We start from the raw sequence: 15352 nt of genomic DNA, 5'->3' as shown, positions 1-15352 counted from the left end.
ACAACATACTAAATAATCTAGCACACTGCACAAACTTCTGTTACATGACAGTGAAATATAAGATGATCTTAATTACTTTACCCATATTCCAGGTGCCAACAAACACAGAGACCATGTCAGGTTCACTCAGCTGAGAGTGCCTGGTTTTCATCAGCTGAAGGAGTTGGCAGAAGGCATCACGTTTCTAACAAAAAGAGGAGAGTCACTCAGTGATTTATGGGACAGAAACAGAGGAGTCACATCAATAATGAAGGTTATTGTCTTTCCTTACCCGTGCGCTCTCAAACATCATCTCCCGTGGTGTGTTGTGGTGGCTGTCTACAACCATGCGGACCTTTGCAGGACTGCTCTGGAACTTCACAATCTGAAGGACTGATGTAGAGGAAAACATCCCAGACTGTTTAACAATATACTTTCAAACAAAGGAATCATGACAGGAACTTAAGATTAAATGCTGTCTTACTTCTGTCGTGTGAAACCCTCTCTATGCCAAATGAACCCGCCTTCCTGTCAAAGAGCAGCACTCCTGTGTCCACATCCACAGAAACAGTCTGTCTGCCATACCTGACCATCTTCACCTGAATGCATGCACACAAAAACAACATAAATCTGTTACTATGTCAGAGATCAGTAATATTATTTAGTTTATTTCATGTTGTGTATTTTAAAGGTGAAGTGCAACCACCTCACAGGCTATTTATACATCCTGTTCTTGCCCTTTTCAACTCGCTTTACCTGAAAGGAGTGCACTGGCAGCTGCCTGGCATGGTGCTTGACAGGTGTAACATTGGTGGGTGTTGGCTCAGGAGGGGGTGGGTTAGGCTGCACTGCCAGGTTGTGATTGGTCACTGCATCTTGTAACGCTTTCAATACCTTTGTGAGCAGATCATTTGCACTATTATAATCTTATCAGGGTCGTTGATAAATTTCATGCACAAGTTTGAGTTTCATTAGCTGCATAAAACGTACCTTTTTCTCTAGTGAGGAAAGAAGGCTGACCAAAGCTGAAATCTTACACAGCAAGCTGTCTATCTCCATCTCAGGTCCCTTGTTCAAGACAAAACACATACATTCAAAATCCAGAATAACATGGAAAACATGGAAATACCATTTATAAATAAAAGTAAGAAGCTGCATCTTTGAATTGTACCTGTGCCTTGATGTGTGGCAAAGAGCAACTCGGATGGTCAAAGACTTTAGCCAGGGTTTCCAGACTGGAGAGGGTCAGGTCGATCTCACTGCAGATCGCATCAAAACACATCTTTAATGATCCTCCTGTATTTCAGCACAGATCCTGCATATAGTTTTCACTGCCAGTTAAATATTAATATTAAAAGCAAAACGCATGCATACCTGTTGAGGCCTTGGCATGCAGTACCCAGAGTACGCTTGAGGTGGCATAGAGTAGTTGCTCCTTTCTGCACATTCTCAATGTCAAGAGGCAGCTCACTGAAGAGGTAGTCATTGAGTAAACCAATCACCTCACCCGCAGTACTGAATACAGGATCAAAATAAATCAGACTGAATTATTCTAGATTGTGCAGGTTGTTTCTGCTCCGCAGACATGACTGTTGCTTCAGTTTTATCTGCTAGAAGAAGACATATGTATCTCAATATTAGGGAAGTACAGCAGAACAAGAGAAGAAGTTCAACTCGCATTGAACACATCAACACTGTTTATTAATAGGCCAAACTATTTATAAAGGGTAAATTCAAAGAGTTTCACATGTTCCATTCCGCATGATTGGCAACAGGTGGATGTTTAAAAAGAACATTTTAATTTAAATTGAACTGAACAGATGGCTTCAACTAATGTGACACAACCAATCAGTTCAACCCATACACCATCACTTGTGTATAATCAGTCACATGTACACATCTAATCAAGCCACACACAGAATGAGAAGCTCATCTGTTCATCATCAAGCACCAAGAAGGAAATATCTTTCCAGCGACTAGTTACTGTTTTGTATTGAAGCTAGGTGTTTGTACCTGGCTGTGTTCAGCTCCTGCAGTTTATCCAGGATTGGTGCAGGAGGAGCTGGTTTCGCTGGTGGTCCTGTGAAAGGCACTGTGTTCACTGAAAGTGGAACTGGAGGCGGCTTCTCATCATCTGTGCATTCATGAGACATAAAATAAAACACTAATAATTAGTCATGAGTCATGATTAGTCATTTCAATCACGTTTTAATAGTCGTGAATCCATTTGATTACGCTTTCGAAAGGATGCAGGATTCCGCGTAAAATGTCTGCAGATGTATTTAACTGTTGGTTTATTTGTTATTAAAGCAGCAACTGGGCCCACCTGAGCTCTCATCACCAGTATCTGTATCACGGGGAACAGCATAGAGCAGGGGAGTGACCAGACCCTTGTGTGGATGCTGGTACCCCAACACTAGGTCCTCCAGAGTCCGGAAACAGTTCACCTGCACCCCCTGCGTTGTCTGTTAGAAACACACAAGACATAAGAAATTAAGAACATGAACTGCATGAATCAGATGTGTGTGCTAAAAGCCTGGCATGGCTTTAAACATAGCCTTGAAATGTGTGCTGCTAATTACAGACAGATTGTACACAAAGAGGCGACGCAGAGAGAAGACATTTCTTTATGTGCAATGTTCATATCAAGCACTTAAGCTTGTTCTTATCTTTTGATAAGTTTGCCTCAAGAAATATAAAGGAAACATGCACATAAAATACAAAGTTATGAGGTTGTGTGTAGTGATGCCCAGTAGTCTTTTACAGATAGAGATTCAGGTCTCTAGAGCAGGGGTTCTCAAACTTTTCAGCCTGCGACCCCCAAAATATAGATGCCACAGACTTGCGACCTCCACTGTCCCTCAGAGTGATTTAATGTGGCTTCATTTAGCTGGTCTGCAGAAAATTAGCCTACCTATGAGCATGTGACTGTGTTTCCTGTGCAATTGAATGTATTAACCTGCTGCTACTGATGCTTTTGATAATTCACTAGTCACTAACCCTAAACTTAGGAGTCAAACTCATTACAATGTCTATTTTCAAGGTTATATTTCAAGTTTAGCTACTATTTGTGTCGATATTTTTTACTATAAATGAGTAAAATGTAATACTTTTAGATAACTTTTGTCATTCAACTTTTTTATTGCATTTTTTCAGTATTTCTTTGTTCACCACAAGTTAACAAATTAATACAAAACCAACAAAGAGAAGCAAAAATAAATAAATACAAAAAATACAGAAAAATATATAGATAATAATAATAAGAAGAAGAAGAAGGAGAAGAAGAAGAAGAAGAAGAATGAAGAAATGATAACAAATTAACTGTACAAACAAAAGGAAGATAAACATAAGAAAACAATATAAATAAATACAATAAAAAATAAAAATGTATATATTTTTAGATAACTTGGAAAAAAAAAAAACATTCTGGAAGGGAACCCCTGCTCTAGAGTATTTTCCCGTGAGTGTACCCCTCTGATATCGCCAATGCCAAAAAGTAGAGCTGTATACTAGTAACACTATATGAATGTGATATAATTGTTGTCACTGTTGTACAGCCAAGCAAAGCTGCAAACCCACCACAATGCCAAGCTAACTTTAGCTTAGTTTGTAGCCTGTCCTGATATTGAAGGATTTGTTTTGTTGTTGTTTTTTGTCATCTTGAACTTAATTCTAAAAAATGTTCAATGTGTGGAGGGAAAAAACTAATTGCTGTGACTAACGTTACACTTTTGACTAGAAGCAAACGCTGTGTTTGCTTTTGTCACACGATATCATACTTGTAACCCCTTTTCCCTATTCATAAAAGAGTAGCTTGTAAAGGCAGGACTATTACATATAACTTAGTGTAGTCAGGTGGTTTTTGAGAAGAAAAAAGTAAACATTATGGGGGTTGATAAATCATGGTATCTGGTCAATGCCCTGACTTGTGATTGATTCCCCAATGACACATCTTTGGCTGTGTGGGAGGCATTTTCAGCTATATGTGTATTCAAATAATATGATATGGTCAACAATGAGGACCATATGACTTACCCGAATGCCTTAATGTTTTAAAGCCATTGAATTTAATACTAGAAGAAATAAGTGTCCACTTTAAAACCCTTTCTGTTTTTGTTAAAACAATGTCCTGACCAATTCTTGATATGTACATGTATATATATATAAAATGAAGAAGTTAGTATTTGCATGACAGAAAAAGGTGCTTGCAGATGATGTGCTGTGATAAAAAGCCTCTCAGGGGATTTAGAAAGCCCTATCACACAAAACAGTAGGTGACATCACTGACAGCTACTTCTTGGCTGCAGCAGCAGTTTGGCTGTCATGCTTCACTGTGATTCAACTTTTCCAGTCAGACACAACACCCCCATCACTATCACCCCCTTAAAAAATCACGAGGTAGTTTTTGCATGCACACATTCACACTTTCAGACCACAAGAACAAGCCTGCTCTCCAACTTCCCAGAAAGAAAAAGGCCACAACTTCACTACTGCAGCATTTTAAGCACAATAAGCAAAAAAGAAGATAAAATAAATACACATGCTGTGTGTGAATGCTGAACATACATTCTCACTAAGCTACAAGTAGCATGATTCAAATAATTCCAGCACACATTAGACCACAACACCAAGCTTTTCCTCTGCTCTCTATACAGAGGTTTTTGTTTTCATTTGGCGGTTAAAGGAACCGTTTTCTGGCTCAAGCTACTCAACTCTTGCCAGAAACTCTTCAAACTGTATTTTTTGTACCACAAGGATCTCTTGAAAAGCAATTAAAAGGAAATGACATGGAGTAAGAGACAGCGAGGGACAAAACGGTCCCCAAAATATCTCCATGGCCAACTTGGAAAAACAAGAAGGAAAGCATGCCACTTGTGAGTTAATGGAAGTAAATCCAGAGAGGGAAAAATCATACTGGAGGTTTAAAACTGATGGCAGTGGAAAAACAACTGAAATAGCTACAGAGTTTTCATGTGAAAGCAGAGGATTTTTCCAAGTGAAAGTAACTAGAAAACCACTCCATGACAATTGTTATTAAACCCTTTTTTATTTGATATGCAGGCATACTTAATAAAAGGAGGTTACTTTGTGGTTCAGACCTTGAAATTGTTTGTTCCCCTCACACTCTCGTTTCCTGTGTGTGTGTGTGTGTGTGTGTGTGTGTGTGTGTGTGTGTGTGTGTGTGTGTGTGTGCGCGCGTGTGTGTGTGTGTGTGTGTGTGTGTGTGTGTGTGTGTGTGTGTGGTTTTTTTTTTGTGGTTGCAAACTCTTGTGTGTATTTTTATTGGCTTGTAATTAGGTCATTTGCTAACAAAATGGCCCCCTGCTCAGGGTATCAGAAACAGGCACATACCATCACAGGCTTGTACCCGTCCACATCCAACAGACTCATTACATCTAATACACACACCCTCATTCATACACATAACAAATAAGCACACCCACTGGTCAGTGACCTAGTGTGGGGGTAGAGTAGGAATCTCTGAGACATAAAAACAATTTCTTCACTGTGCTGCTGAGCTTATGCTGCAAGTATGCAGCCACATGGCAGAGATGCCATTGAAACAACAAGGCTACTGGAGTCGCAATAGAGCCTGCGCTGAGGAGAAACACAAACATGTTCCTGTTCTTCCTTCAACAGGCAATAACAAACCATTGTTTGATCCCTCTAACTCCATCTATACAGCTGTGTTTCTCTGTGTGCGTACACTATGAGCCAAGATTTTAGGCATCTATTGTGTTCTCTTTCCTCTTTCCCTTCCTCATCAGACAGAGGATTCAGTGTCCTGTGAGGATGGGAGCTCACCTGAACAGCAAGCAGACCGTCTGCATCAGGAAGAATCCGATAAGTGTGAACATGACGTTGGAACCTTTGGAAACAAAAAAATACATAACATACATATTACTGATGAGAAAACAGTCAAAGGGAAATTTAATTAAATACATTGTTTAAATAAGGACCAGATGTAGCTATAGTGAAAGACACTAACTTTGTTTTAACACAGTGCCAGTCCTTTTATAGATAATTAATGATGTGGCTTCTTTTAGTCACAATGCTGTAAATGTGTGACACTCAGATGATCATCTTTATCGGTTGAATCAGAGGATTTATTTCAGGCAGTTTATAAAGATGATCAAAGTGTACATGAACAAAGGGGAAACGGGACAGCAGAGTAAAATACAAATATGTGGAGAAAAGTAAGAAAATAAAAGAGGGGATGACATGTTAAGAAAAGAACGAAGGGAAAGAGGGTGCACTGCGAGCGGCCCGGCTCAGCTTTCAGGAATGTCTCTGGCTCAGGCTGATGAGCAGTCAGCGTAGTGCGGTCGCTGCAGCTCCCGCCCTCTTTAAGGGGCCCCAGGGAAGAAAGAGGGGTAAAGAGGGAAACAGGGAGTCCTGAGCCAGGGTTTCACTGGCTGAGATGGACTGTGTTCGGACGGGACCGTCCCACTTGTCCTCAGAGTGTGTATGAGTGAGGTTGGCCCAGCCCTTACGTTCGCAGCACTTTGAGCAGTCTTTACCCTGTTGGCTGATGATGGTGAAAGTGATGGATACGACAGGGGGAGTTGAAGCTGCTGAATCAATTTACAGATGCTGACGTTTTGCAGAAATGTTGGGTTTGTGAATACTTTCCAGCTCTATATGCCGAAATTAAAAGAGCCACAGGATTAGCTAATTATTATATAGTTTAAAATGAAGTCAAACTGATGTTTGCTTCTTCTCACGGAGGGCAGCATTCACTACTTCAAGACAGCCTGAGTGATTCATTCATTAAATATTTTCAAGGAGGTGGAACTCATAAAATCAGAAATAAAACAGCTCACTCAGTAAGTGCTATAAAATGATTTCTGTTGACTGCCGAGGGAGAAAATTAATTTGTAATTTATTTCTTATAAGTTGAGATATTCAACTATATTTCATATATTCCATGTAGTCCCATACCCGTGTGAACAAAAATATGTGTATTCCATCTACCAAGCCTTCACAAACTACAACCCCAATAACAAAAATGTTGGGATGCTGTTTAAAATGTTGATACAAACAAAACTTGATGGTTTGCAAATCATTTAAACCCTGTATTTAATCGAAAATAGTGCAAAGTCAACAAATCAAATGTAAAACTTGAAAAATAAAACATTTTAATGAAAATATACACTTATTTTAAATGTAATGTCAACAACATGTTTCAGAACAGTTTGGACAAAAACAGCAAAACACTGAAAAGGTTTTGTAATGGTAAAAAAAAACATCTCCTAACTATTTATGTCAATTTGCACTACGTTAGTAACATGACTGGATATAAAACGGGCACTCCAGAGAGGCTGAGTCTTTGAGAATTTGGAGATTTCATCAACTACAGTACATAATTTCATAACAAGATACAGAGGATCTGTAGAAATCTCTGTAAAAAATGGACAGAATGAACCAGTACTTAATGTCTATGATCCTCAGGGCCTTCAGGTTACAGTGCGTTAAAAACAGGCATGTCTCTGTAGTGGAAATCTCTGAATGGGCTCAAAATCTCTTCAAAAACCCAAAGAAGAAACCATGCATAAAAATCTAAGATGGACTGACTCAACATGAAAAACTGTTCTGTGGTCTGACGAATCAAAATGAGACATTCTTTTTGGGAAATCATGGACGATGGTATCCTCCACTCTGAAGAGGAGAGGCACCATCTGCCTTGTTATCAGCGCACAGTTAAAAAGCCAGCATATTTGATGGCAAGTGGATACATAAGGGCCCATGGCATGATTAGCTTACAAATCGGGGGAGGCATCATTAATGCTGAACTATTTACGGGTTTTGGAGCAACATGTGCTGCCATCCAGACAGTGATTTTTTCAGGAAAGTCCTTACATATTTCAGCAAAACAATTCCAAACCCCATTCTAGACGTATAAAAACAGCATGGCTCTGTAGTAGAAGAGTCTGGGTGCTAAACCAACCTGCCTGCAGTCCTGACGTGTCAACTATTACAATTATTTGGTGCATCATGAAATGAAACATATGTCAAAGGAAACCCCAAACTGTTGAACAGGACCATGAAACATGCGCTTCCCAACTATTTTTTAAATGTATTTCTGGCATCAAATTTGAAATGAGAATATATATATTTTTAAAACAATACACAGTTTCAGATCCAACATTTGTTATGTTGAATTTGTACAGTTTTCAATTTTAAATATTGGGTTAAAAGAATTTACAAACCTTCAAATTGTGTTTGTTTACACAGCGTCCCAATTATTTTAGAATTAGGGGTTGTATCAAACATTTAAATTACAAAGGGGATAATGGGATTTCACAGCATTACTGAAGATATGTCTACTTGTACATACTTGTTGAGTACAGTCTTGCAAGTGCTTAATCCGAAATACTGTGTAAAGTTTTGTGATAGCTTAAATTACGAAGATTAGGCATCATATTTGATCGTGATGGTTGAGATAATCTGGCTGTTCTCGAAGTTTCGGATGAGTGTGTGTTAGCGTGTGTGTTAGTGTGTGTGTATACTCACAGCAGGCACAATGCATAGGCTCCTGGCACAGACTCACTGTCTCTCACAAGGTAGCTGCCATCCCTCCCTGCCCGTGCCAGCAAGTCCTCTGCATGCACACGACTGATGTCACGATGATACCATGCTGCGGTAGCCATGGCAACCAATGTTGCAAGATATGTTCATAAAGATAATCCACATGGGGTGATGAACTTTACATGACACTAATTCAAAGCAGATTTACTGTGTCATACTTGCTTGGCAATCTGTCACTGAAAGTGTCAGCGCCGGTGAGTGAACTCTCCCATGATGCTTTTCTTCATGATCAAAGTGTCAGACGGACCACCTAACACTTTGTGTGTATCAGCTAGCACTTCCTGGGTCCCTGCTGATTCCTGGGTCACACATCCTGCTGTGTTCGGGGAAGAGAGAGGAAGCAAGCATCCAGCTGATTGTCAGTTAGTCCAAAGAAGCTTCAGTCCACAGTTCTGAAAATGTTCTCATGTAGGGAGACTTGGCCTCAGTTTTGAAATTGCGAGTTGCTGCACTCAGACGGGTGTGTTGCTCTTACAAACACAGACCATCACATCAGGGCATTGGAGGTAGAGGGAAAATAGCAAGAGGTGAGAGAGCTGCACAGTCTGAATGAATCAGCCACCCCTGAGGCAATGACGCTGCCTCTAGCTTAACCACAAACACAAGCCCTCCTTCTGTCCCAAAACAAAAACCCCACATGCAAACAACAGGAAAAGAAGAACCAAGAATGGCAAAATAAACAAATCGAGCCACACAGAGGTGCCCACACACTCACGCATGCACGCAGCAGAGACAGAAACATACCAGATGGAGCTCAGTCAGCACTAAAACCAGACAGGCATGCAACAGAAACCAGACTAATTCAAATGATTTCCCAGCTCTGTTGCCATATAAGGGAATAGGAACACCCTCCAAAAAGTTCAGCTGATGGCTGCAGTTGTCTTTGCTTCTTCCAGGCCCAGATTCCATTAGGAGTGCGTCTGGCTGGATGTGGGCTACTCCGGGGGTCTCACTTTCATTCTGGATGTTTGTATGCTGGCTCGTGTGTCTTGTCAGAAGAGTTCCGTCCTCACTGGCGTGGTCTCCAGCGGTTCTTCAGAGTGCTGTCAGAGCAGAGGGAGGGAGCACAGAGGCAGAGGACAACCCCGTTAGAGCGCAGGGCAGACAGAGGAAGTGACTCGGCATTCCAGATGGCGGACATAGCCAGGAGAATTCTTGCGAGGGGCTCAACTTCCACACCAGTGTGTGAAACAGCAGACGTCTTCCTTTTTCTCTCCCTTTCTCCCCCCCCCCCCCGGCTCTTTTCTACTTCCTTCTTAGCCCTTGCCCTCTCTCTCTCTCCCTTCAAATTCCAAACATTAAACACAGCTTTCCGCACCGAGGTGACCTGGCTAATCTGCAGTTTCTTCCTTGTTTTTTATCTCCTCTATCTAGAGACGTTTTATCCTCTGGCAGGCACATTTGCTTTTTTTTCACCCTTTTCTCTCATGTCCAGACCTTTTTTCTTTTTGTCACCCTCCCTAAGCTTTCCTTCCTCTGTAGCTCACTCCTTCCCACTCAGAAAAACAGACTCCATATGGTTATGATCATCCTTTACTTTCTTATTTTTGCCCTTCTTGAACATCGCCCATTATTCAGCCCTCCTACTTCCCTCCCTCTCCATTAGCTGGAGCATATAACTCTGTGGGAAGCTATTTGGTTCCATATTTGCTGTTCAGCTTCTCACTACTCAGCAGAAAAGTGCCAACCACCAACCGCAGCCCCCATCAAACAAATAAACACAAGTCCATCCCAGTGTGATGACATATAAACTTAACCCTCAAATTGCAATCAGTTCTTCTCAGTGCTGCAATGAGCTGTTTGAAGCACATTATTGTAAGTTATTCAGAATCATGACAGTGATGATAACCAGTGCGGCTTTAAGCTAAGTATCAACATGCTAACATGCTCCTAATCATTAAAAAAACATTCAAACTCAAACTTCAAACTAAAATACTGGACAAATTAATAACTTTGACTTGATGAAAAGTATGTACATTTCAGGAATCACTGAGATGATTTCAGTTCATTATCAGGGAAACATGAATGTGTGCCTGGGTTTAATGGTAACGCATCAAACATGTCACTTAAAACCAGAATCTGGGGAATCTGCATCATCTGGGGACCATGCATTTATGTACAAATGAAATAACAATTCTCCAACTGACTTTTGAGAGACATTTGAGATTTCCGAGGTTCTTGCAAACCAGCTAAAACCTCTAGATATGTATGGATCAACATGTCAAAGTTGGATATATCTTCTGGGAACCATGACAGTGTGTTATTATGAGTAAACCATCTTTATGTGAATATGTTCATAGATTTTACTAGATAACTGAAAATACTGACATGGAAATGGTAGTGTAAGAAAAGTCAGGGGATAATGGAAGTCAGTGGCATACAACCTCTGGGGACCATGAATCTCTGCATGAGTATTGTTTTTTTTTTTTTTTTTAAGTTATATTTTTTGGCCTTTTTGCCTTTATTTTATAGGACAGCTGAAGAGAGACAGGAAATGTGGGGAGTAGAGAGTGGGGGAAGACATGCAGGAAATGGTTGAACAGACGAGAATCAAACCGGCGACCCCTGCGACAAGGACTGTAGCCTCTGTACATGGGGCGCTTAGACCGCTAGGCCACCAGCGCCCCGACTATTGTAATTAATCCACCTTATTGTTACTGAGCTGGTACAGTAAGTAATATAGTAGATCCATGGATTGCAATCTCAAAAGCTATGACAAATAATTGAAAATAATTTTTGAACAATGAAGGAGTATTTCTGGAAATTGGCAACCCAAAGTACAGAAATACAAAAAAACTTCATTGTTAAGTATTTATAATCAAATAAAACAGACAAATGTAAGTGGATGAGTCAATGGTTAAGTGAACTATGCATTTATGATGGACACCTAAGTGAAAAGTAATTTAAGGTTTTACTGAATTTTGGTAAGATTAATTGAAGGGTATGAGATGCTCAGCACAAGTTTTGGTAAAGACACGACCTTGATATAAAACCAACAACATTAGTCAGAAGAACCTCACCATCACAGGAATATAATCAAATAGTTCTTCCTTTTTCAGTTCTCAGAAACATCTCTTCTGATATGGTCCAATGAATTGGACAGGATACTGCCAGTGAGAACGAAAGATGACCTCCATTTCTAAAAACTACCATTTAACTTTCCTATACGCACCGGAGCACCAGTTGGCCTAGTGGTTTAAGCCCACAACCCAGATACAGAGGCTATAGTCCTTGTTGCAGGGCTCATTGGTTTTCATTTCCTGTCTCTCTTTAGCTGCTCTCTAACTTTAGATGCCTTCTCACGGATAACATTTTGAATAAATTGGCATAGTTTTATTAGAAGTGAGAAAAACCATAAAGACCTCACCATAAATAAAGAAAACTGCGACCAAATAAGATCTTGTTGTGGATTGCCATGTGCTCAAAGCAGATATCACCACCTGATGACAACCACAGCTATATTATGAGTTGCACTGAGCTAATGAATAGAAACTGCCTAAAAATACAGTTGGCTAAAGGTCTCATGACATAACTGGCAGAAACCCAAGAGGTAAGCTCCCTGAGCATGGCCAACATTTAGGCAGAGTTCATACTGTGTGTCTGTCTTAAGTGCGTTAATAGTTCAAATCAGCAATGTTAGCTACCAAATCCTAGTTGTAGGTTACACTAACAGCATTTTACATCAGTCATAACTAAAGAAGCACTGATTAGCATCTAATGGAGTGCATCCTCTTAGCAACAAACACTGCAACACTGTCTTTATTTAGCAGCACAGTGAGGACTATGATGTTAAGAAGAGCTAATACCATGGTTTTGTAACACACTGGTACCAGTTAGCAGTCTCTCTGAGGGACAATGTTGACTGTCTATATAAAGAGCTTGCCAAAAATGGCTCCGGATTAACTGTAAGGGGCTTATGTGACTGTGTGTAGCCTCACACAGCCAAAACAAGAAAAAAGAAAAACCAAGAGAGACAGTTCAGCATTACGAGTACTGAAAATAAGATTGTGCTAGGTTTATTTCAGAGTCTTTATCCCATATAACATTTAGTGGTGGCCAGAAATATGACTCCATGCAGACAGTTTGAACGCTAATACCGACCTGGGTCAAGCACATGATAATGATGCATCTGAAATGTTGCTGATCAGTGGGAATAAAACATCAGTCTCAAATCATCATAAAGGAAACGTGTATGCAGTGATTCATTTAAATCCCAACAGATCCCTTGTTTTGATTCACTTGACCTGTGAACTCCTGAACTTTGTAAGCTCATTGGAGGAATGGAACAGATAAGTTAAGCTACGCATCACATTTAATTAATTCTCTATACAGTGTCTAACAATTAACCTCAAGGCTGTCTTTGCCCCAAGAGTCTTCCAAGTATGACACTGGTCCTTAAAATATGACAGGGTGTGTCAGTTGAGTTATCACAAAACAACAACCCAGCTGTTGCTAGGTATGCTATCAGCTATAAGTGTGAGTATAAAAATCCATAGAATATGAGATAAAGATCATTTACATTTTTCAAACAAGGTTCTATGTTTGGTATGAGACAGAGCGGTTGAAGAGATGTTGCTACAGATTTTTAACAGAGCCTGCATGGTAAGGCCTCACACTTATTTACACAATATTACACTGTTATGACTTAGAAAATATTCTAAAGCTGACATAAGATGGTGAATATATTTTGTGTATTGATACTCAAAGAAGAAGCTACTCTATCTCAATGGATTGATGTTAAAGTTTGTGTTCAGTTGATGGTATCTGCAAGTATTCCAGGAAAGCACCTCAAAATTAATATGTTTCATAATCTCAAAATCTTAGCCTTCACACCAATAGTTTATATTATGTTTGTCTTTAGGAACTACTGTGTAAGAGCATCAAACAATGGTTGTTTTTTGTTAGACGTTAGCAAAACAAGTGGCTACTTGTAAGCAATGTAAAGTTGCTGTGAGTTAAGATGCTGTGCACTGAGCCAGCCATCCAACAGCTAGCAGTTAGGAGTAGAGAAGATAGTTTGCACTTGTGTGAGAGGAGAACAGTGTGACAGTCAATGCTGTACTCTGGGTATGGGAATTAGAATTGATATCACTCAGGAAAAACATGAATGGAGCCATGCTTTTCTCTACAGCTATGACTTTGGGGTGACTTAAAACCCTCATGTTTACCATTCTTGCAAAGGCAACTGTTTACTTGAATTTCTTACAAGGACATTTTGTGTACTACTGCAATCCAAACCACTGTTTCCACATAAATGTCAGAATCATAAATGTAAGAGAGAAGAAGTTATTTACATTGCATGCATGCTGCTTTAATAAGATAAACAGCTTTACTTTGGGTTTGAATGTGAATGCTTGGCTCTGTGCCCTTTGTGTGCAGCACGGCAGTCTTGATTTAAAGAGATCTCAAACCTTGTCCCTGTATGACAGTTCAGTGGAGTTCAACACAAACAACCACAAATCTAATCAATTATCCTGACCTCCTAAGTTGTAAAAATCCATTCATCCAGCACCCCAATTAATTAATCGAATACAACTGACTGAGGAAGTGACAAGATCCTCCAGCAATCCTCCTGCAAGATCAGCAGGGTGCCACAAGGCCTACAAAAAGTCACTGCCAATGACTCTGGGTTCCTTCTCAGACCTATTACCCTAGTTAAAGCTTCGACTCCTCTCCAAAGAGTTGGTGTATCTTTACAGAGACCAAATATGATTCAGATTATCAGCCAATAGAGTGAAATATTCAAGAAGTTATGGCTGAGTGGTAAGCTTACCAGGTGAAATTATCAATAAAAGCTGAGGCCCATCTCATTAGTTGCCTAAAGTTGACACACATACACTATAAACTGTCCAAACTAGTCACAAAAGTTGAGTCATTTTTCAAAACAAGTTGTAAAGCCTTGGTGTTTGACCAGTAGTAAGTCAGCAGGTCACTTAGTTTGCGGAGAACCTGCCGTGAGCACAGATCGCATAAGGCTTGGTGTAGTAGCCATCTGTCGCCCAGGCTACCATAACAACCACAATCCAACTAATTCCACTGTACTGCTGTCTAAGCTGTAAGAAAGAAGTCCTTGAGCATTTACACACAGTCCTTTCAGACAATCTTTTTACTTCAGCAAGGCTCTGGGTGTCAAGTTTCAAGTTTGAACAAAGACGGACTTCCAAGGAACCTCAGTCAAAATTGACCTTTTTTTTGTCCCAATGTAAATTAAAAGTTATGCTTTATTACATAAGTCTGCTTTACTGAACTTTAGTTTTACCTCTACAAGAATGCAGTTATACAGCATCATGTCTTTTCAGTCATTTACACCATGTCCATACATATTTTAAATGATACATGACAATTATTTGTCAGGTGGATTCATTTCTAATTAAAAATTTGTTCCTGGAATAGTTTAAGGTAAACATGGGGGGGCTTTTGTGCAAAATGAGCAGCACTCAATATTGTTTATGCCCTAAACCTGACAGGTATCTGAAAAAAGACAAGGCCAGGTAACCAACATAATTTAACTCCAAGAATCTTATTTATTTTATTATTTAATGACTATTTTTTTAAAACTACCTCTGCTACTCACCACTGCACTATTATCATATTATTTTAATCTGTACATATCAGTCATGTCTATTTGTTGTTCTTTTGTATTTATAGCTGATGTTATTGTTATTGTTATTATATTTTTATTTTTATTTATATGTCTTATTCTTATGCATTGTACAAAGAGAGCACAGTTTACCAAGTCAAATTCCTTGTGTATTCAAGCATACCTGGCCAATAAAGCTGATTC

At 39.7% G+C, this 15352-nt stretch overlaps 1 protein-coding gene across 3 annotated transcripts in view; it reads right to left on the bottom strand.

The window, feature by feature from the left end:
- The window catches only part of inppl1b (inositol polyphosphate phosphatase-like 1b), a 36012-nt gene that overhangs the window by 9361 nt on the left and 11299 nt on the right, over positions 1-15352 (bottom strand). For all 3 annotated transcript variants that reach the window (XM_034689325.1, XM_034689327.1, XM_034689326.1), the window contains 11 exons: positions 8494-9611; positions 5785-5848; positions 2306-2444; positions 1993-2113; positions 1354-1494; positions 1151-1238; positions 970-1047; positions 736-873; positions 464-578; positions 272-372; positions 82-184 (listed from right to left, as the gene is read on the bottom strand). In XM_034689325.1, the coding sequence (XP_034545216.1) occupies positions 82-184; positions 272-372; positions 464-578; positions 736-873; positions 970-1047; positions 1151-1238; positions 1354-1494; positions 1993-2113; positions 2306-2444; positions 5785-5848; positions 8494-8630 (1225 nt within the window). In that variant the 5' untranslated portion in view covers positions 8631-9611. The remainder of the gene's footprint in view (positions 1-81; positions 185-271; positions 373-463; positions 579-735; positions 874-969; positions 1048-1150; positions 1239-1353; positions 1495-1992; positions 2114-2305; positions 2445-5784; positions 5849-8493; positions 9612-15352) is intronic.

This window comes from Notolabrus celidotus, chromosome 8, assembly GCF_009762535.1.
Source record: "Notolabrus celidotus isolate fNotCel1 chromosome 8, fNotCel1.pri, whole genome shotgun sequence".
NCBI lineage: Eukaryota > Metazoa > Chordata > Actinopteri > Labriformes > Labridae > Notolabrus > Notolabrus celidotus.
This window is presented reverse-complemented; position numbering and strand designations above follow the sequence as displayed.